The sequence below is a fragment of the Aptenodytes forsteri genome, unplaced genomic scaffold (assembly GCF_000699145.1).
Source record: "Aptenodytes forsteri isolate BGI_AS27 unplaced genomic scaffold, ASM69914v1 Scaffold264, whole genome shotgun sequence".
In the NCBI taxonomy this organism is placed as follows: Eukaryota; Metazoa; Chordata; class Aves; order Sphenisciformes; family Spheniscidae; genus Aptenodytes; species Aptenodytes forsteri.
The window spans coordinates 2785317-2809126 of NW_008795936.1; the positions used below are offsets into that span (position 1 = coordinate 2785317).

Below are 23810 nucleotides of genomic sequence, written 5' to 3' on the forward strand. Positions count from 1 at the left end.
TTTGCAAATTCAGGTACCTAAGCACCAAGGTAGCTTCATGTGAATTACTTGTCTTTCTGCACCAGAACTACTATGGACAGGCTGGCAGGTGAGGGTCTAGTAGCTTAGGTATTTAAAGATATGTAGTCCTTTGCTCCTTTAAGTTCAAGCTATGGGGGTCTCTTTTGGCCTTGTTTTCCTTGTCCTCAGGGATTGTTTCACAAATCCAATATTTTTATGCTCGAGTTGGCGTATGTATGTACAAACCCAGAATTTAAGGTGCAGCTGTAAACACAGACGTTGCACAGCCATGCTCCAGACCGTCTCTGGGACCTGGGTGTCTCATTGCATTAGAATAAGCTTGAGGAACGCATCAGGAGTCCTCCTGCTCCAGAGGCAGCCTTCTGAGGTAGCTGCAGTGGGTAGCTGCAGAACAGAGATCCAAGAGGTGACTGAAAGCTTTCTCGTGCATTTGAGATGAGAACATGGTTTTGACTTGATGAAGCCACGTCTCAGCAAAATCAAGACCACTTCTTGCATGTACTCTGTTTGAGCAGCAAAAACCACAGCAGCTCTAAGGATGAAAAAAGTTGTGGGGCTTTTTTTCCCCCTGAGAAAATTATTTTCAAGGGCAAAAAGTGTTTGCATATTGCCTCTGAGGAAAGGAGATCCAGCATTTGGAGCTGGCCTTTGTCAATTCTTGAAGGAGTTTGTGAAACCTTTCAGCTTGAGAAAGTTTGAGCTTGGAATCAAATGGCGGTCTGAGGCCATCTTTCACTGCTATCTCAGAGTTGTTTTATGGGGCAGTGCGAAATGGAGAACCGCCGCTGACATTTCTGATAATGTATGAGTGCTTTAAAGTGTAAGAGAGGTTTTTTTGCCATCTGGAAAGGAAGCCAAGAGAAACTAAAGGGGAGAAAAATAACCCAGTTAACACCACGCCATAGCAGAGCTGCAGAAAGCTGCTACTGATACATTCTCCCAAGCTCTCAGCAACCTGTAATTATGAACTGGCTTACAGCTAAGATATTGATGGATATCATTCAAGAAGGAAAATGAGAATGTCTAGATTTTTTTACAGTGAACCTGTACTGAACTCTGTGTGACTCTCCTCCTATTTATAACCCTGCGTGAAGTTCAAGGAAACTTGTCCTGGAGGTTTCCCATGAGAGGGAACTGTGTTTTTACCTGACTAAAGCTCTCTGGATATTTTCCCATTTTTTATTTGATCTAAGTGTGAACTTTCTCCACCCTCTGCCCCTCCTTCCTTTCTGGAGTGGTTAGAGGTTGATTACAGCCAGGATTACACAAGAGATGCCAGTTGCACACATGTTTTGCATAACTGTGCTGTGTTGATTTCAGACAGGGTGCCCCAAGTTCCCTCCGTGCCTTGCAAGAGAGTCAAGATCTCTATCTTCATTCCTGAAGCTGGAGAAATGCTGTTGAGGCCCTGCTTATTGAAACTTTGACAAAGAGCACCTGGCTGGGACGCTCCCCAACCACACAGTTATCTGTAAGCTGCAAAGCACTCGCTTTTGGAGAAGCCTCTACTTAAAGGTTGTTTGTTCTTTTTGTATTAAATATGCAAGAGTCACTGTACCTCTGTGGGAAGCACTGTGAGGGATCAGTGGGGCAGTGTAATTCAGCAGGATTTTCCATGTCAGGCAACAGAGTTCCTCGGGATGCTGCTGCTGCCCTGAGACTCCTCCTGCCCAGAGAGCCAGCTACTCTGTATTAAGGATGGGGAAACGTGCTCCCCAAGCACATGTCATTTTCCTCCTTTCCAGCGAGACAGGCATGAATGCTCTCGTGCTCTGAGACAGTCGAGGGCCCGTGGTGAGGATCCTGATCGGAAAATTAAGACAAGCTCATCCTAATGCTGATTTTGGGGCCAGTTCACCGTGGCTCTTATCTTCAAAAGCACTGAGGTCTGCTTGATTTTGGTGAGAATTAAGGGCTTTGACAGTCTGGGGATTAGCCTGTGTTTCTGTTCCTTTTGCTGGGAAATAGGTGCTTCCTTCTGCCTCTTCAGTTTGGAGTGGAAGTCTAGGACAGTACAGTCTCCCCACAGCTGAACAGGACCGGGGCTGTTCTGAGCTGCTTACGGCACGGTACTGTATTGTGGGATAGAGCTGGTCTCACAGGTAGGCAGAGCCCAGACTACTTAAGGGTTTCAAGCTCTTCCTAGAAAATAAATCACATGCAAAGGATACACTGCTGAGAATCTGATGATGAAATTTTTATATAGAAAAGCGACATGGGCCATAGACTCTCTCACTTGGATACCCTTCATGTGCATGCATTTTGCTCGTCTCCTTGGAGACAGTGGCTTGTCTGAAAGCAGCTAGCCTTGGCTAGGAAAGGCCTGACATTTCTGGTTTGTGGGATGAAGCTGTGCTGCTGAATTTTCCAACAACCACAGAGGCATGATTTGATACGAGCATAAGCAGTTCTGTACAAGGTTATCGAGTGAGCATCTCTCTAGTACCTCTCTGGGGATACTGCTTGAGTCCCTGGTGTGAAAGATGGGTTCGAAGATCCTTGAGGAGAGCCTAGCAATCCTCATCCCTCGGATATCAAAAAGGTTTGTGAAATTTCTCCCTTCCCTTTCCTTCTTCCAAAGAGCTGAGTCAGCTGGACTGGCATGTCTGGAACTCTGTGGCACCACGAGCAGGCAGTCTGCCAGCTGCATTACACACCGCATCCAAAGGAACACGTCACTCCCCCCCCCCCCCCCCCCTTCCCCTTCTCAAACCCCTTTTCCCTTTGCAATCTCCACCCTCTCCCTTTTATTTTTCCTTGTTGATCCGTGTAGGTGAGTCAGAGAAACCTGCTCATCCACAACCTGTTCCTTCTTGCCAAATCCTGGAGCAGCACTCCCAGTTCTTGTTAGGTGTCAGGAATAGGTTACGAAAACAAAAACTGATACAGGCAGCGTACTGGGTATAGAGCGCATACTGTAAATGAAAATCAAATGCATAGTGAATATGCCACTTAAAATCTGTTCCTAATAGAGTGATGTCTTTTGTAGGAGGCACTTTATTCTGTAATTCATATATAATACTAGTTTTCTTCCTATAAAACACCAGGATGGAACAGAAAAATTATTTAAGGCATAAGTAAGAGCACATTTAGGGATAAAAGCCATCTTAACTCCACTAGATTTTAAAACAACGGGAGAGTGGAAAATTTCCAGTAGGAAAATAGATGGTTCACAAAAGTGTTTTTGAACAAAATGACTGAGCTTTTGATATCGTAGTTGTACTAATCTGAAGAAACTCCATTGATATTGGCATGATTCCTTAGAGTTTATGCTATTGATGTGTTTCTAACCCCAGGAATTAAAAAATCATGAATCTGGATCCCCCAGATCATAGACACTTACAGATGAGGAGAGTGAAAGGTGATAAACTGGCCTTTTTATTTACCTTATAATATTTATTTCATGAGTGAGGAGGGAGTGAAAAAACATGCAAGCTAACTTTTCTCTTTGGTCAACTGACTCCAGGAGCTGGAGATGAAGGAAAGCATAGTATTGTATCTGACTTAGGGTGAAACTGCAGGTGTTGGTAACGCTGTAGGATCAGGTCTGTCTCGATATCCATAGCTATGTTTCCATTGAGCAGCATCAAAGGATGGATTTTTGGCATGTTTTGTTGGAATGAAGATGCTCAGCTTCAAAGAATATATCATCCACTAGGAAAAGTGCTTTGACTTTTACGTGCCACAGTAAAATGTCCACGTTAGCTATATTGTAAAAAATGTATCCATTATGTTCATATCATTAGTCTTCTACAAGCAATGAGTTTGTCCCAAGGGCTAATGATGAGCCAACTTCAGGAGACTGCAAGTACAGTTTTGGTTGAGATGCATGAGATTTCTGCCTTGATCAGCATGAAGTCCAGGATGAGTTTGACCTGGCTGGTGTACAGTCCCTTGCATAGGATCGCACCATTGGTGAAGAGAAGGGAAAGGACCATTTTGTGTCGGGTAATATATAAATCATAGTGAGACAGTCATTTCTCAGATTGTTCAAGCCCAAGACAAGAAGACAGCAAGGTTTACTGCCCAACCACCTTCTGCAGAGGACGAAACTAGAGTACAGACAAAAAGGGACTTGCCAAAGGCATTCAAGACATCAGTGTTGCAGGTGGGAATGAACTCAGATGTCCTAAATCCCTGTCTGCTGACTCAGTTACAAGACTCTTCACACACAAAGAAGAAAAAATAGATGTAAGAAAATGAGAAAGAGAGAATTTTTTCTTCTCCCGGGTATTGAGAAATAAGAAGTTTTACACTTTGACTCTTGATTCAGACCTCTCAGAGAAATCACCTCTTTTTAATAGCCTAGTGGAACCTTCAGTATGAATTTTTGTTCGGGTTTTTTTCTGTCAAGGAATACAGTTAAGTATGTTCAGAGTTTCCTAAATTCCCTGGTTTTACAGGAAACCTTTTTAAAGTACTTCTTGGATGTTTGGAGAGCTCTGTTTTGTGTTCTCCAGCTTTTCTGTCTTTACTTTCAGCCCAAGCAGTTGCTTTGTCTTTCCTTCTTTTCTTTTTGTTCCTTTTGGTTTAATTTCACACCCATATTTAATTTCCTTTCATTTTGTCTGCCTCCCTTTCAGCCACGATAACAGTTTCTGAATCTATCCAGGGCTTGTAGTGCAAAACTAATTGGACCAAAAAAGAAACATCCTAAACCCCCAAATCTTTCCTCCCTCCCTCCCTTCTCATTCTCTCCACTGAGCAAACCTAAAAAATCCTGGGTTGTAGGAAGTGCTCTGGAACTGTCATTATTTATTTTTTCTGTTTCAAAAAAAAAAATACAACTAGGAAAGATATTGAGGCTAACAGGAATCACTGAATTTTATTACCCAGAAAAGATTAATGTGGCTTCAATGTCAGACATAGACACTTGATGTAGAGGTTTGCACTAGAACAGAAGCTGTCCAGTATCCCAGATTCATCTCTCAGAGAGTTAAAGGGTCCCATCATCCTTTAAAAGATATCTTTACTGTTAATTCTTGTTGTGCTAAGAATTGTTTTCATACAAAATGGTCCTGACTTCCCTTGCCAAATACTGTGGCTAACTTTGAATGTGGAGCAGTGAAGACCACAAGTGGTGGTGTGACAAGTGTGATGGGGAAAGGAGGTGTCTGTCCAGCCCTGATGGCAGCAGATTCATTGCCTTGATGAAGCTGAAGTAAATGCTCTGGGTGTTGGGAAGAGCATTTGGGAGCAGTGAGCTGGCCCCAAAAGCCTCATCCTGGAGGAGCCTTTAGCATATGAGGTTTTCTGAAGTATGCAGCACAGCTTGGCTCAACAGTGTCTGCTTGAGAAAAGTCCCACCCTTATTTCAAGTTCCTCTGTAACGTTGGTGGTAAATATGTATGTTGTCAGGCAGAGAGCAACAGGAGGAGATAGGAAAACTGCATAGGTAAAAGGAGTCAGTCAGCTCTTTTTCTGTTTGACCTCATTTGACATCTGTGCAAGACATGACAAAACCACATGCTTGAACAGCAGATCTTTACGAGGGTAACACAAAGGCATGGGCCACACTTGTTCTTGGGCAGTAAGGAAAGTACGAATAAAAATTTTCATGTCCCAAAGGAGTCCATTAGTTTCACAGCCTGACCTGTTTTTGGAAGCAGCGTTCCCTTCACTGCTGGCCTTGATCAAAATAAGTGAAAACTCCCAACTTCCGTGGTTGGGAAAAGAAGAGGAGCTGTCAATATTACTCTTCCCATGTCACTATTATCTTCACGACAGCTTGCTGTTTCTAACAGTGACAAGAAAAGGGAAAACTTACTTATGTAAAGGGAAACTGGAGCACGTTCTTCCTATCTCCTAGTATGAGACATAAAATTGGAAGGTGTCACGTGCTAAAAGAAATGCTTCTTCTTGTGTAGGAGCACATAGATGGAACGGTGGAACTCATTGCCATGGGATGAGAAGAAATGAGCTAGAGTTGAGGGCTTGTTCAGTGGATTTATGCAGAAGAAAACTATCTAGTGCTATAGTGAAAGTTAAATGTCATGTATTCTGTCTGTCTCCCTTTGTTTATATCGTATAAAATAACTGGTAACACTATGTTTGGCACTGCATGCTTCAAATAACTCATAGGTTCTGTTGGCTTTATAATGCTAAAGGGCTTCTGCAAGGTATGCAAAGGGACAGCACTTGGAATAAATATAAACTGTAAGCAGCTAATATAAATTGACTTCAGGGTATTACTTCCATTGATACTACCTAGGAATCTGGCCCAACATCTACACTTGTTTTACCCAAAGCGGGGGAAATAAAAAAAACCAAAACAAACAAAAGCACTTCTCAAGGGAGTGTTTGTCCAGCAGCATTCCTGATCTGCACCGAAGTACCCACACCCTGCAGTGCGTGTGTGAGCTGTTCTTCTCTGCCTGCAGTCGGTCGCTGCAGAGCTCAGCTTGTGGTGACGTGTGGATCTCCAGTTACCTCCTTAAATTCCTGCTGAGCTGTGGCACTGACAGGGAGCAGACAGGACAGGGCAGAGAAGAACAACAGACCGACCTAAACTTGTTTTCATTTTTCCTACTCGCTGTGTCCCAGGAGCAGGGTTAAAATGAAGAGAAGCCAACAAGCGTATTTTGGAAGGTTTGTTGTGTGAACCAATTAAAGCTCCACTTACCAAGTCGACTTTAATATAATGTTAAAGGTCTGAAGTGGAGTGGAACGTACAGAGCCAGTACACACAGTTAAGGTTTAACATCCGTCTTAAGCTGGTTGCCACCCGCATCCAGATAGTGCGGAGGCTTTGCAGGGAGGAGGCTCCTTTCCAAAGTCACCTCTCGTATTCGTTGCAGGGCCTCTCCCCCTTTAAAAGTAAGTTGCTGTAAACCTGGCTGCCTATAAGCAATTTTGAAGCTGGCCAGGTGATAAAACACCCACTTATTTTGTGGACTTCCTGGTTTTTGTTAGTTTATCTCACCACCAGAGTGCTATTTAAACAGAGTCCCTTTTTAATAGTATTTAACCATTTCGGAGTCTGTGTAAAATCCCTGGGAACCCCACTAGTGCCAGGGATGTCTGGAGGACTGGGACAAATTGGTATGGGACAAGGACAGTGCGCCCAGCCCAGTGGCCTCACAGCGCAAGCGCAGAACATTTGCACTTGATATTTTCAGATATATATGGGGGGATCTGAGAGCTCCATTGCCATTAATATAAACGAAAAATGAGTGTCGAGTGCTATTGGCCAGCTTTGAAGCTCTTATATTGAAGGAAATAAAGGTAAGCCAAGAAAAATATATGAGGAGAGCTTCTATCTGTTGCAATATATGTTTCTTGGGACACGGAATTGGAGCAAGTATCCATGGATTTCATCTTTTTCAGAACTAAATACAATGTTAGTGTCTTTATCTGTGTTTTCCTTGATTTACTATGTAATTTATTTGCATGGTTTCACATAGACACGTACATTTTTCTTCGTTTTTCACACATATGTAGATGCAACATACAAACCTACAAAGTGAACTGTTTGTCTTCTATGCTGCAAAGGAAGAAAATGGGATGTAAGATTCTTGTTTTTCTGTTTTTAATTATTTAATGGGTGCTGTGAGAGTGTGGTAGGAGTCTGGATGGTTAGTGGCAAGTATCTGGATGGTTAGGGAGATTTCAGTAATTCTGCAACTGTGCCAGTGAAACAGGAGTTTGTTTGTTAAACTTCTAGCACAAAAATGCCACCTACTTATTTATAACCCTTGTGGCAGATTGGAACATTGTTTTATCTGTAAAATCCTGGAGATCAGTTAATAAACAAACACAATCTGATGAATCAGATTAAATAACAGAGCCACCAGTAGCTGCAAGATAAATCGTAATAAACTACTAAAGTAATAAAAGACTGCAGACAGAATCGCCTTGAAGGTACAAATAAGGACCCCAACCCCTTAGCTGTTGTACATGAGCAATAATGTTTACTGATTTACACCAGATACTGGCCCATGTTTTTATATGTAGAGAAGATATAGATGCCTGAAAGTTTGTCCTGACTAATGTATTTACTTGTTTTCCACATGTGCGTGTGCGTGTTTTTGTGGTCTGTTATAGCCAAAATGTAGCATGGATGAAGTCTTCAGAGTTTATATATCATTTGATGTTTAATACTGCTTGCTGCAGAAGATCAAGGGAGGACTGAACACTAGTACAGTATTTCACCACTAGCCACTTATTTTACAATACCGTAAACAACTGGCAGGTAGATGCAGGTGTCAAGCTGCTGGTTTGTGCCCTGGAGATACTTATAGGAAAGGCAGGCATGTCTAGAAAACAAAGGGTGTGTAGGTGCAATGTTTTGCCATTGTTTTACTGCGTGCTGATGTACCACGAGTATCTAGTGGTGTTTCACTGCTAGCTGCATAGGGCTACTGTAATAGTACATGGTAGTTGTTGACAGAAATAACTTATCATTGACTGCTGCTGTGCAAAAAGTCAGGACAAGCCATTTTTCATTTGCTGGGAGGCTCACAAAATGTTGAACAGCCACATATATATCAATAGGCAATTGATAATAATCTTTACTAAGAGGCATTGGGCCACGAGGTCATGAAGTGAGTCAAGTGCTCTATTTCAAGCTCCAAGTCAAGAAAGTACTAGTTGCTTAATGGCATGTATGTAGGCTTCTCCTGTTGTAATGCTGCATTTTGGTTTTTGAACCTTTTGAGGTGTCCAGAGCATCCAGAAACCTTTTTAAGCACAGATCTAGCAGTATGGTCTCCTCTACCCCATGATCATGTCCTTTACCACATGACCTCACGAACCCTAATACTTGGCCCAAAATATGGTAATCTAAAATGTGCTTGTAGAATGGAGACATCAGAACTCCATGAGGTCCAGAAATGTATCTGCATCCCATGAAAGGTGCCCCAGGTATTCCTGCCTCCGCTTGGACTGGCAAGCATTAAAAGATTAAGGAAAAGTTTTCATAATGTGATTAGAGATTTGGTTCTTTCTGAAAATCAGACTGCTTTAAGATGTCACAGGTTGGGCACTCAGAATTGGAGGTACTTGACACTGCATGCTGCAAGTCTGTGTGTTTGTGTGCTCTAGCAGCCTGGAGCCTTATTTTACATGTTTACATGTTGTGACTTCTGTATGCAGGTTGTCTTGGACAATCTCAGGTTAGCTGTGGGACTTGCTGTTATTTCTGAACTCCGCTATATACCGATTAGTGTGTGTGTGTGTAATCTCCCAGGCCAAAAAAAAAAAAGCAACAAATCAAAGAGCCCCCATGAATTTCAATGAACACATTTACAGTCATTAAGCACAGCAGCAAGATACAGCATCGGAGTGAGAGGCAGTTTCCTTTGCAAAGCTACGTGCTGCTCAGAGCCAGCATGGGCTTAGGTCTCACTTTAATTTTTTTTGTGATTAATTCCTTCAGGGGTCTGTTATTCATGTAAATATTTTTGTGTGTGAAGCTTTGAGCTAGGCAACTCTAGAAAAGCCAAAGTGTGCTGTTTAATTACAGTAGCAAACCGGAGGGACCATGTGTTGCCTCTGCAGCCTCAGCCCTCCTGCCGAAACCTCAGCGCTGCCTCAGCTCTCCCCGGCTCTGACAATTGCTTCCTCGGCTCGGGGAACCTGGAGGTGGGAAGGACCGCAGCAGCTATTATATCCACCTTTTTGTGACTTTTGCACACTGTCTTTTTTTTTGGTCCTGTGTGGTGTTAAATGTCACCAAGCTCAGGGGCATTTTACATTTCCCTGGGCTGACTGTTTCACGGCCTGAAAGGACACCATGCCTGCAAATTGCCTCATATGCCACCTATTTTTTTTCTGATTTGATTGTCTTATTCCTGCTTGATCCTCTACTCTGCACCATCCTAAATATCTCCTCCTGCTCTTTAATGTTCACTCCCATATCTAATAAAATCACAGTGTATTATTAAGTCCTTAATTTCTCAGTAGAGATACGGGCCGTATTTTTCTGTGTCTACCTACTTGTGTGAGCTTCACCAAATTAGCCTCTGTGCATCTCGCAAAGTGCATGAATTCATTTACATGCTGTGAAGAAGGGAATTATTACCTTAATCATACGTATGAATAATTGAAGCACAGGAAATCAGAATAACGTGCCTGCAGTCACAAAATTTGTAGTTTAACTAAGAGTTGAACCCTATACTCCCTGGTCCCAACCCAGTGCCTTAATCATATTTCCTACCTCTGTGTTAAAATTGATCTTACTGTGGTAAGTTCTGTTCAAGGCAAAGGGTTGCTTTGTGATTGGCACTGTTTAACTGCAGAACAGCTTCTCTCTCCCAGGCAGCTTCCAGTTTTAGGGAAGAAACAAGAAATAATGAATTAATACTGATTAAAATCATGACAGTGAATTCTGCAGCCTCACTGATATGTGTAAGTATCAGTCCAAAAGAACATTTTAACTTCTTCGATGCTGCTTCAGAAAGCTTCAGTTGGAGAGTACTGGGGTTTCCTCCAGCTCTGGGGTGCTAGGGGCCAAATGAGAGTTCAGATTTTACAGAAATAAGTGGTGCTCAGTGCACTGCTATCAGAGGGACTTCCTCAGACCGAAAGTAACTACGTCAGATGGCCACTTAGTTCAGAAATCTTGGCTGGCTTCCCTTCCAAGGCCCTGATGGAGCAATAATGCAAAAATAATAAAAGTCTGGTACAAAGCTCAGTGCAAAGGCTCTAGTCCTTGGATTGGGCTGATGTACATCACACAGCCATAATAATGCCCTTTCCTGTATGAGCTGGTCATGTTAGCGGTTGAGCTGTCACAGAGACCTGGGACGTGGGCAGGTGGACAGGAAGGAGTTCTGCTATGCGCTGCTGCAGAGAAGAACATGGTACCTGAAATAGGGAAATGTGAGAGTACCTAATCCTGACTGCTGAAACCGGTGCATGTTTTGTCATTGGTCTTAATGGAGGCAGGATTTTAGCTCAGCAAAGTGTATCATTGCTCTTAACCTGTTCTGTAAGCCTTTCTCATGTTATATGCTTATGGCAAGGTATTACCTGGGATGCCTTGTTATTTCCCTTTGACTTACTTTATATTCTGCTGTGCACTCCCACCTCTTTTGAGAACAAAATGCTGTGCGAATGCCTTACGGGCTCTTTCTCTTTCACTGACCTTTTTTTATGACTTTAAAGAAGTTTCCCTAGGCCCAAGTCTGCTTTCTGTCTTGAATATTGACCTTAGAGTTACACCATCTCATTGTCGCTGCACGCAGGCTTCTCAGCTATCAAAGTTCACCCACAGGACTCAAAGTATTCCTAACTCAGAAACATCTTGCCTTTTATGTCCTCCTCCTCTTCCCCCTCCTCCCTCCACATGAGCATTTTAATTTCACAAGCAAACTCCGTTTCTCTGTGAATTTTGACGAGTGGTTTACCTGTTTCATGGTAAAAATTGTACTTCAAATTTAAACGTCTTTTTCACTGTGACTGTCATAATATTTTCCATTTGAGGCTGAGACTCCACTGTGGGTTTTCTGTGCCACATTGTCATTTGTACGAATCTGAGCTTAAATGCGTGGAAATTCTGACATTTCAGAAATATAAAGTGGTTTTTTTAATGTTCTTCAAGTTAGCTGTTTCATAGGTATGGTTGCTGGGTTTTGCCCAGTGCCCTGGTCTTTCCCAGTTCAACAACAGATCGAAGATTTCTCAAGATTTTGGGCTTGTTTGCATTCACTGTCTTGTGTCATTTCTGTGAGAATGAGTGATGGTAATTTTTTTATCTGATTGCTTACCCTGAAAAGGTGATAAAGGAATAATTGCCCCGAACCAGGGATTTCCAAACTGACTTTGCTTAGGTGATGCTACCATTGGCAGCGGTGGTGCCAAATGTGGTGTCTGTGTACCATGGTCTTCAGTGAGGATCTTGGAGAAGGCAGCTTCATACCAAGCAAGCTGAGCCAAACTTTGAGTGGCTTCACAGTGGAAATGGCTCCATGGTGGAAAGAGCTGCCTTTAGTGGGACCTTGGAGAGGGTTTTGGTAGGCTATAGCACTGTTGAACTTTTTGTCTTAAAGTCAATGGCCTATAGACCAAGACTGCTCGTGCCCAGTAGTGCAAGCCACATGTTTTGGGGGCAAGTTTTGACTATGAGCATTTACCTGCTCTACAGTATTTGACAAAGGCTGAAATCTCTCTTGGCAGTCATGTGGTTTCATACAGGTTTGTTATGTGGAACAAAGTATGCTGTTGAGGAGATCACTGGAATTGAATTCTTTAATATGCTTTTACAGCTTTCTGTTGGGTAATATGAGATATGGAAAAATGTCCACCCACTGGCAACGTTCATGTCCACAAGTGTATATATATTTTGTCATTAGTTACCTTGAGAATACGAGGGGAAATTTGCAGCTATTTCAATAACTTGACAGTTGTCACCACGACAAGGTTTCTAAAATCCAGACCGTAATTGCTACCTCGGCTAGCTGCACCTCTTATCAAACGGGTTGTGAGAATTGCTGGTGACACAAACTGCTGCTATCAGAACTGATTCCGTTGTGGTCTGACCTGATCAATTGCGCTGCAACCCAAGTCACAGCCACTTTGTGTAATTTTAGAGTGTAAATCAGATTTTACACGTGTGGGGCTATGATGCGATTGCATCTGTAGAGCAGGGGGGACAGGATTTGGAAATGAACCCAAGGGAGTTGTATTCGATCCTACTCGATGGGAGCTCACAAACTTCGTTCTTCGCGGTTGTGTCTGAGCAGCTTGCAGTTGTGTATTAGGCAACATGACTAACATTTGTCACATGTTGTTTATCCTCTTATCTTCTCCCCAGAGGAAGGAGAGGGTGTGCTGGAGTATTTCTTTCCTTGGGGAGTTACGTTCCTCAAATCCCATATTGCATGTAGAAATCGTGCCTTTATCATTAGCTTTTATCATCTCTGTGAACCTTGAAATTTGATGGAATTTGGATAGCTGACCATCATTGGAAAAGCTGTCTTGTTGTGTGTGAATAGTTTGTGAAATTGTTGCAATGCAGGGAGCAACCATTTGAAGAGGTGTAATACCAACTTTTTTTTTGATTGTTGAATCAATTTTTTGTACTGTGAGCTTGTAGGGGAATATGTTTCTCTGTGCTAAACGATAATATATTTAATGAATTGTAGCTACCTCTGGAATAGCTGAAAGCAATCATCCCTTTCCCTTGCATCTTACAGTTTATCTAAGTTGCTTGATAATCTGGTATAGCCAAACCAGGTGGACTAATTCAGCCCTGCTTCAGCTCGGTTAACTTAATCCCTTCAATTGCATTGGATTTTTCTGATTAGACACCAAGTTAGCTTCTAATAAAGGCGTCAGACTGACAGGCATTGATGCCATCTAGATGCATGATGAAGCATTGTAATGGTGATGATAAAAGTCTTTCCATCCTAGGGAGCTGCCAGTATGTTTTCCTAAAGGTGCTTCGAGAATGAGATGGCTGGTTTATGTTTAAGAGCTGAGGCTTGATCGAGATCATTCACATCAAGGGCAATTACTCTGGGAATGATAATGAACCTCACACTCAGCCTCCACTGAGATTCCCAGTACCAATGCCAGTACGGCACAGTGTAAGCTAGTGAGCAAAATAAAATAAAGACCACAACTGTTTGGTCTGAGACACGATACTTTCCTGAGGATAAGCCTTATCTCCAAATAAAGAGGAATAAATCCACAGTTTGGATGCTTATTAAAAGCAGCTTTTTTGAAAAACTTGGTTGTGTCACTGAACTGCACGTACAAACAAACTTTTTGAGAAAAAACGAAACTTTCTGCAAGCATGTTCATTTCGCCAAATCTTTTTTTTTTTTTTTTTTTTGAGACAAAAACATTTGAAACTTTTTGACCAGCTCCAATACCGGAGGGTCAGGCTTTTTCATCTTCCATCATATACGTGATGTGGGGCACGCACTGTGGTATTTGCTAGTCCTGCAGAGGCCCCAGGGAATTTCCCTGACTCTGGGTTTTTCGTGCTTAGGGCTTCAGCCCCAGTGCAAAGAGCCCTCTGTCTGGCTTCTTGTTGGCTATGGGTGTCCTCCCTGCAGCGTCCCCTGCATTTTCCCATCCCAGTGGAGACGGTGCGTTTTGGCTGCAATTAGTACACCTTGGATTTCATTAAGTAAATGACCGTGAAAAACTTTCAATGTTGGGACAAACCCAATAGAAACATGTATAATATCCAACAGAGGATGTTCTCAATTTCTTTGGCCAGAAACTAAAATTCTTACCTAAGATTTTCAAAACTCTGGGAGAAGTTTGACCTTCCCCATCCCTCAGCCAGCTCTGAAAATCACAGCTGGTGGTGTTCTACTAGACTTGCAGTACTGACTTAATAGCTCTTTAGTTATTAGAGAATAAATGTTCATGTTCTACAAGTTTAAATTATATTAAAAACCTTTATTAGCACGGCTTGGCAAAGTACACTTCTGGCTAGCTTTCTGGCCTTGGGTTAGGCCATTCTTGTGGTTTCTTAATGACATGCTATGAAAAGGATATACTTTATGAGAATCTGGTGCCAGGTTTTGCATGTATTAAGAGGCATTTGCCATTTGTTCATAATGCTGCTGAGTGAAACAAAAAAAGTTACAAAATTGGAGTTATGTCTTGCATTCATCTGGCTTGATTTTCATTGTACATGGCCTTTTTTATTTTTTATATATATTTATATTATATATATTTTAATATTGTCTGGTCTCTGAATTACTGGTGGCAGCTCAGTTCTGGCATGTAACAGTGCTGTTACTACAGTTACTTTCTGTTGTCTTTTTTTCCCCAACCTTCCCTTAGTAATTTTGGCAAAGTTGTCTCAGGGAAAGAACTCCTCTGGGCCACGTAGTGGGTTTCCCCACAGTTGGGAGCAGAATTAGGCCACTGGGGCAGCCCGTTTTTGTGAAGGCAACTGTTCATACCATGGGCAATTCTGGCATGTAACAGTGCTGTTACTACAGTTACTTTCTGTTGTCTTTTTTTCCCCAACCTTCCCTTAGTAATTTTGGCAAAGTTGTCTCAGGGAAAGAACTCCTCTGGGCCACGTAGTGGGTTTCCCCACAGTTGGGAGCAGAATTAGGCCACTGGGGCAGCCCGTTTTTGTGAAGGCAACTGTTCATACCATGGGCAAAATGTCTCAGAAGTTTCTTTCCCATGAGACGTGGTGACACACAGGCAGTGCTGGAGTGTGATTCAGCTGTTTGGTTTGTTTTCCCCTCTTGTCATCTGTTTATTTGCTTTGCGACCAACAAGTCCGCCTCTTTTTCCTTCTGCTGATACTGCACGTTAGTGTGAAAAGTGGATGGGGCAAAGTACCCAGCAGGTGGGAGGAGGTGTGTGCGGTGGGAAAATGGGGCTAGGAAAAAGGTCTGGGACTTGAGTAACCTTTCTTAGGTGTCTTTCCATTGCAAGAGTTGTTTGTTGCACAGGTGTGATTTTTTGATAGCAAAAAGTGGGTTGCAGTGGATTTGACCTGATGCTCACGTTCTTTCCACAGTGGGGAAGCCTCACAAGTGCAACTACTGCGGCCGGAGCTACAAGCAGCGCAGTTCGCTGGAGGAGCACAAGGAACGCTGCCACAACTATCTGCAGAATGTCAGTATGGAGGCTGCCGGGCAGGTCATGAGTCACCATGGTGGGTGGAAACCGCCTTTTGAGGTCTCTTGGACTTGGAGCATCTCTTGCGGGTTTTTTTCCATCTGTTTTTCTTCCTTCCTTTCAGCTTTACATCACTTCCATCTTATAGATTGCGTATACTCAGATAGGCAGGAAGAGAAAAGGTGGGCTAAAATCATCACTCTTGTCCCATTTAACAGCACTGGTTTCGCTGATTTTTTTTTTTTTTAAGTCAGTATTTCACTTTTTAGAATGTATGAATATGCAGGCATGAAAATAAAGCAGTCACCTGTGCAAAGTTACCCTAAAAATGAACTAAGCCATGTATAAAATGTATGATTCCCGTCCCCTTCCTTTCTGATAGCAACTGATAATTATAAGAGATAAGGATGGTGGAGGTATTCAGAAGTCATTATTTCTACTCCCTGTAATATTACCTTATGTCCCAAAACAAGGGGGGTAGATATCAAAATCTTCAGAGCAGAATGGAATTCAACAGTGTTGATGAAAGTAACTGTAACCAAAAAAATGTTTATATGCATTTACATGTGTTACTATTAATGTTAACTAACACTGCATGTGTTAATATACATGAAGACTGAAGACTGCCAAAAAGATTGTTGGAAGCAAGAAATGTCAAACTCCATGAATTTGTTTTCAAAAATTTCTGTAGCTATTAGTATGGATAATGAGCGTAATATCTCAGACTGCAGGGTTGTAGACTTATCTGTAGCACTAAATACTAAATGGTAGCTGTCCAAAAATTGTTATAATTTCATTTAAAATCAGTGTTTCGGAAACTCTTCTAAAACTGAATATCTTTTAACTTTTAAAAGTTGTCTTTAGATGTTTGGTACTTGAAATATTTCAAATGTCTTATTTATTTACTTTATTACAGAAAATACAAAAATTACACGTTTTCCATTCTGATTAAAAATTACCATATACCTAAGAATACCACCCCCCATTTCTTTTCATTGTTGAGTGGAGTCATATGGCTTCATCTGGAAATTAATTACATAAAAGTTCTGAAAGATCATTTCTCAAAACCTAAAAATACAAGCTGAAATAAAATCTATTCAGCATTTCTAATATGGGCTATTTTTTGGTGAAAAAAAGCACCAAAAAATTTTAGAGTACTTTTCCATGAATGATTTAATCCTATAAAGGCATTCTAAATGTATTTAATACGTGTTGCCAAAACGTTCATACAGGTCTATTAAGTAATTACTGTCTTTGTAGACACCCTGGAGACTAAAATCAACATTTAAAATGTAACAGATTACTTTAAAGACATTGAAGTTAATGATTATCTGCTTTAGGCCTGACTTTACGCTTGTAAAAGTCGGTGGAAAGACTGATTTCAGGGCTTTGCTATTTGCAGGTACCCATTGTGTGCTTGGTCTGCTAGATGGAGTGCTTAGTTGATAGTAGGAGTTTAACCACCGACTGCATTCCCAACAAAATACACACTTTTCACTCTACAAGGGTGTGCCTGTCTTATTAACCAGCGAGGTGATGATTTCAGTCAGCCTTTCCTTAGGGGAATAACAGTAGGCTGATATAGTTATGACAGCCAGGATGTTTCAGAGATCACGTTGTGGAGGATCTTCCCAAATTCGATTCAGCTTCGGGCTTTATTATTCAGTTATTTATTAAAATTGGGTTTACTCTTGCTCATAGCGTACTTCTGAGGAAATCTAAAGCTTTTTCTAAGCTGCTTAATACTATGACAAGAAGGGTAAGTCCTTAACCTTGTCCACCCAAGGAAGCTGGAATGGTTGACCTTGCATTGATTTTTCTACCAACTGAAGTTAAACCAGTGCAAACCCCATGTGGACAGTTCTATTATTTACAGTCTGACTGACTTTGCTTGGGCTTAAAATAGAAATGTTCACACAACCACTTTACTTTTCTCAACAAAATTAGCTTAAAACAGCACTTTGAATTCAACTAGTGCCTCTTTCTCCTCTGGGCAAATATGCTTAAATCTCCCCTGGTGAACGTTTAAGGGATGTTTGATCCACTGTCTTCATTGCGCTGTTTAGCGAGGGCATAACGAGGACAGGCAGCAACAGGGAGCTCCAAATTCAGCTGGGACCAGTAATAAATCTCACCTTGCATCCCAGCATCACTCCCACCCATGAAGCTCAGCATGGGAGTGAGGGTCATGAGCACCAACCTGTAGCGGTCTGCAGCAAAGTCCTTTCTCCTGGGACTATAAGGGCACCAGAGAAGAGTATACAAATGATTACTCAGCTTAAAGTTAAGTCTTAGTCTAACCCTGAAAAATGTGTTAATTTCCTTCTTTCCCATGTCACACATGGCAAGGGTATTCCTGAGGATGAGTGAGTGCATGCTTTGGAGATTTTGAACATTGGTTTATTTTGCATCACATTCCGGTTAAGTTTTCCTGACTTTCTTTCCAAATACTTTTAAAGTATTTTGTTCTTGCTGAGTGTTTTGAAGCCTCTGAATGCATTTTGGTGTGACTCCTGGTTCACAGCTTCACTGTTACGTACAGAATAGATAGAGGTGGAGATTTTCTTATCCCTACCAGCATCCTGCTTTAAGGATGCAGGTGGCTGTGCTGGGTCTCAACCAATATGGCCAACGTTTAACATGGATCTAAATTATTTCTGCAGATATTAATTGTTCCAGAAAACTGGAGGCAGCCCCTAGAGAGTTCAGATTTTTTTCAAGCATTGTGCTCAAGTTGATCAGTTTATAGGCATGCTACAGACATCTACTTGCGTGCTTTTGCCGTGGCCTGATGAGGCCTTTAATTTCAATTATCTTTGTCTTGCAGATGGCTAGATCACCTGACTAAAGCCACAAGGGGAAGCAAGAGGAGGGGAAAGAGGGCTAGTTTTGGTGTGTGGGTAGGAATGTACAAGTCTCCAGGTCTCTCTCCATCCTCTCGCAGGGTGCTGATTGCTTGCTGAGCTGCCCCTCATTGTGGCTAGGTCCTGTTCCCTGCTCAGCATGATGGCTGCTGCAAGACAGCTCCCATGACTTTGTTGCTGGCAATTCTCAGCTAAGCAGTGCTGGCCCTGGAGGTAGAAATTAGTCTGTGGTCTCCTAGCTAGCGGCGTGTTGGGGGTGACAAAAGTGACAGTCTCTGAATGCCAAGAACATGATCTTTGCAGGAACGAACAGGGAGAAATGTTGAAAGCTAGCTATGGTTTACACCCGGTTATATATTCTTCTCCATCTCCACAAAGCAAAAAGACCAGGGAAATTCTTAAAGTAGAGTGGAGAAGGGTACTCTTCTTAAGAGAAGGAGAAAGAAGCCTAGCCCTTGGTTGTGTGAGGCTTAAAGACCAGCTCCACATAAAACACACAATGGCCTTGTGTCCTTCCCTCTTACATAGTTGCTTAAAACATTGTTAAAATGCTGGTCCCACGGGAGACTTCACACCAGGGTCCATGGGAATATTTCCTGTCATTTCTCTGCACACATACACTGTTTTTAAATAGCAATATTGTGAGCTTAGGAAAGGAAATTGAGGTTGATGGAGTAATACTAATTTATACCAGCTGAGACTTAGCCCAGTGTCTGTTGTCTGCACACAAAAGTATTTATCAGCAAAACGCACAATGAGTAATTTTTTTACTTCTTTTTTCCCCTATTCTTTCCTCACTGGAACAGCATAAACTTTTTTATTAGTATGTGTGGTTTCTTACAAATTAAGAAGCAAAAACTAAAAGATAGCCGCTTTGAGAACTGTGATTGAAAGACCAATGTCTTCAGGAAAATAAAGACTTTGTTCTGAAGACCATCCAGGTTTGTGTATTGAGAGTTTGGGCTTAGAAGCAACATTTGGTGTTAACTGCAACTGAGAACATTAACAGTGTCAGAGATGGTAAACATTTGCATGGGCAGTCCAGGAGCGCACCCTAATAGCTGATTAAGAACATCCCTGAACAGAAACAAACTGAAGCGCGGGCTTTTCATGGACTAGACGCTTGATTTTTCGAATAAAACAACCTTCCTGAGCTGAGACCATAAGTTCACAGCATAAAATGAGTTGCTGTATCAAAGCTAGTTATAATGTGTTAGCTGTTCTTTAGTAGCTCCCACGGTAGGTAATGAAGTACAATGAAATACAACAAAAAAGGAATTGCATTTACTGCAGAGTAAATGTGTACACATGGGTTTCTACCACCGAGCAGCTGATTTGTGATAACTGTTGGTTGCGTGTGATCGGTTTGCTTTTCCCCTTTTTTATTTTGTTTTTCCTCAAAAAAATGATGTAGGCTGGGCTATTTGTCCTTTATTTGTATATTTTGAAATTGAAATGAAAATTAATGTATCTAGAATTGACAATGTGATCTTTAGCTTAACTCTTTGGGTTTCTAAAATGTGACATCTCACCTGTTTGGTCCAGTTTTGCATGCAATTTAAATGGTTTCAGAAACTAGGCTATTTCCATCTCTCCCTTCTCCCAGGAAATCTACATAACAAAACACATTCCGGTAACTTATTCCCTTCGTAACAGAAATATTGGTGTGATTCTGTTGCAAAAGAGCCATGCCCTGGATTATAGAGTAGAGTTGAGTTCTAAGGTGGGAAAAAGCTTGCAGCATGAAAGATAGAAAAGAAAACACTTTTATTGGTGATGATTTTACTTTTAAAAGGAGTCCAAGCAGAATTTTTGCCTGACTTAGAGAACAGCAGATGTCTTTTTTAGCACTATTCATTTTTCATGGAAGAAAGGTTTCAAATTCCATCTAGGAAATTTTACACACATATGCCCAACAGTAGAATTATTTAATTATTACTTAATTGTTATAAGACATACAAATGTCACTACATTTGGAGCTTAATCAGATGGCTATGAAAGTAATCAGGAGGTTTTCAAGTGATTTTGTGGGCAAGTACAGTCCTACAAAGCCAGATACCTTTAGGAAGTCTTCCTAGGAGGCCTTTAGGGCCCTCTGCATCTCCCTAGGTCCCCACCACCAGCCTCGTGTGTCCTGTATGCCAATGGCTGGAAACTTTTGAAGTGGCACTCATGCAAACCTGGCCCATCGCAGTGAGGATGGGTATTGCCACTGAGCAGGGATCCAGGGTTTCACACAGACCATATGTGCATGTGCATGCATCCACTGATTTTTGGTAAGCCAAAAGGACAGTCAGACGCCAGTTCCCAGTGAAAATCAACAGATATAATCTTTCCTTCCTTCCAAAAATCTCATTGGTAAATACTTGAGTAGAACTAGTGCAGATAGCTCCTGACCAAGCACGGTATTTAAATAACCTTAAAAATTTAGCCTTAGCTATTAAAGTGTTCCAGACCTCCCAGTCTGCACTGGGCATTAATTAGGTCACTTGAACACTGCATCCCATTTTGTTGCAACATTAGATTAATTTCATATTTATGCTTTTTCTTCCTCTCTTTCACTGATGCCAGCAGGACTGCCTTGTAAATGAGAAACCATTGTGTTTCTCAGGGGGAGCATCCTGTACAAATAAAAAAGCAGCAGAGTAAATCATTTTATAGCATATGGTAGATTCTAAGCCTCAAAGTACTCGGCTTTCCATAGCAGCAAAGGCACAAATGGAATCAAATGAATAAATTGCCATGTTTTCTTATTATGAATGTCTGAATTGCGAAGTTCATCTGAACGGATACTCTGTTTTGTAATTGCCTGGTATTTGCTCTTCCTTACTAGAAAGAAGGCAAAGACAAGGCTTTTATCACCCCATTTTTCATGTATTATGTGCTAGCAAACAGCTGCGTGTTTAAGAACAGGGGAGTGATTATTCCATATTAGGATCCTGAAGGTAGTAAAGTTACATGGGAGGAAAGTAGGCTGGTGGTGTTCATTTATGGCACAGTCTCAGAGAGAAGGTATCTGTGACACGAAAGGCTGCTACAGTGAGAGACCAGAGGAGGACTAGCAGAAGATGTGGGTTTCAGTCCTTCTCTACGACCTCTGCAATACCACCTGTGACTTCTCTGGAAGATTTATCTAATACAGAGAGTGCAATGGGTTGATCACAATTTACAAATTGTAGGAACTCTCTGCAAGATCATCCCAGTTTCTATTTCTCTGCCATCCATTCTTCTCCTCAAATAATTTTTTTACACCTCAACCATCCCATTAGTGCACGGACTAGTGGCTGATCCTTCTCAGCTTTCTCTTGCTACCTTATGAAGAAGAATGTGGGACAATTAGGCCATGTATTAAATTCATGGCAGCAGAGTAGTGGGAATTGCTACATGTGGAATCACACTTTTGACATATATTGCAAATTACTTGGACTCTGAGCCTGATCCGCAGCATGGTACCACTGACCGTTCTTGGTGTTTATAATAGGATGCTCAACAAAAACAGAGTACTCTGTAGGTATTTAGTGATTAGCTATGTCAGCAAGTGACATAAAACCCTATGCAAGTCAGTCACTACCCTGGTTGGTAGCCCATGCAATTCCTATACTGCTTTTGCTCTAGCACCTTAATTCCCTAACCCAACAAGCGACAAAGAGTGAGATGAGTAAAGACAGAAGGGGTCATTAATTTCTTGTTATTGTCTCAAAGACAGTGTGTGAGCATTCCCCTAACGTACTTAGCACAGGGATACTCCCTCCTGATCCCAAAAAGTGGGAAGACAAACACAGAAGACTTGCATTCACCAATTGTTAGGTCTGTGTTTGAAGGGATAAAATATTAATTAAAAAATTGATAGTTTCTGCGACTGATTCTGAAGGGAATTTCCATACGATGTTAATCCTGTAATTCCAGTACAGTGTTTGTTGATTTTACAATCTCGTGTATAGAAAGAGGAAACACACTTTAACAAACATATCCTTCATTCCGGAAGCCTTTGTCTTGGGGAATGCACAACCAGGCCCAGGAAACACAAGTCATCAATGCCTTGTATGTTTTTTAGTCAGTGAGATTAGCATGAAAAGAAAATAAGAACGGTAAGCATGCCATATGATAAGCATGAAGTTAAGGGAATACACAAAGAATGTTAACTAAAAAGTTACATTGGCAACAGGTGACAATCTTGAAGGGAGAATAACAGAAAATGTCATCTACAGAGTGAGTTTTCAAAAGTGTCCCCTCCTCACTGGGGATCTTGAGTATTCAGAATAAAACAAGTCCTTTAATAAATGCTTAAAGTTGGGCTTCTGCTAAATAAGATGATCCCAAACAGAGGCATGTTGTAAATGTGGCTCTGCTTAAAGGTGAATGCTATCTTGATGTCCAGTGTGTTCTTGCACCTTGCAGCTTTTGTGTTGCACTTGTTGCACAATCAGCAGGGCTCAAATGATCTGTGTTGTCTGTGAAGTGTAGACCAGACTTTTCTGATACAATTTTTTGGTTTTATGTAGTACCTCCTATGGAAGATTGTAAGGAACAAGAGCCTGTGATGGACAACAATATTTCTCTGGTGCCTTTTGAGAGACCTGCTGTTATAGAGAAGCTGACAAGCAACATGGGAAAGCGTAAAAGCTCCACCCCACAGAAGTTTGTGGGTAAGCTTGAAATACGCCTTTTATTATTTTTAGTGCATAGGAATAGGTTACTTGTTATTTGTAATAGCCAAAAGAACGAGGGGAAAAGTAGCGCTCTCAGAACTTGGTTGTGATGGGGACGGACAACAATGGAGGTGGTTAAATCACAGCAGGAAATCCTGAAAATGATTGAATTAATTTTACCAACCCAAAGAATTCAAAAGTGAGGTCCCCAGAATCATGAAAATGGCTTAGAAAATCTTGAGCTTTTTACTGTGCCTTAAGGCTGTTTTGGTTTTTTTAACTTTTGTCTGTCCCTTTTGAGATTTAGACTTGTCATCCTTTCCTCTCCTTGCCCCAGCAAATAAAAACTAAGACTCTCTTATAATTATCTGTCTCCATATGTGTGTGTGTGAAAAAAAAAAACAACAAACCCAAAACAACACGTATCTCAAGACTTGTAACTTGTATTAAATTCTTGAGAGTTGGCAACAACTGGTCTGATAATACCGGCATGAGGAAGTAAAATCACATCACTTCTGTTGGAAGAATATACAGGCTGGGGGATGAAGGGATTGAGAGCAGCCCTGCCGAGAAGGACTTGGGGGTACTGGTGGATGAAAAGCTGGACATGAGCCAGCAATGTGTGCTCGCAGCCCAGAAGGCCAATCGTATCCTGGGCTGCATCCAAAGAAGCGTGGCCAGCAGGTCGAGGGAGGTGATTCTGCCCCTCTACTCTGCTCTGGTGAGACCCCAC

The 23810-nt window shown here is 41.6% G+C and overlaps 1 protein-coding gene across 1 annotated transcript in view; it reads left to right on the forward strand.

The window, feature by feature from the left end:
• IKZF2 (IKAROS family zinc finger 2) overlaps positions 1-23810 on the forward strand; it is a 113661-nt gene that overhangs the window by 82724 nt on the left and 7127 nt on the right. Inside the window, exons 6-7 of the mRNA XM_009285129.2 lie at positions 15464-15601; positions 22931-23074. Of these exons, the coding sequence (XP_009283404.1) occupies positions 15464-15601; positions 22931-23074 (282 nt within the window). The remainder of the gene's footprint in view (positions 1-15463; positions 15602-22930; positions 23075-23810) is intronic.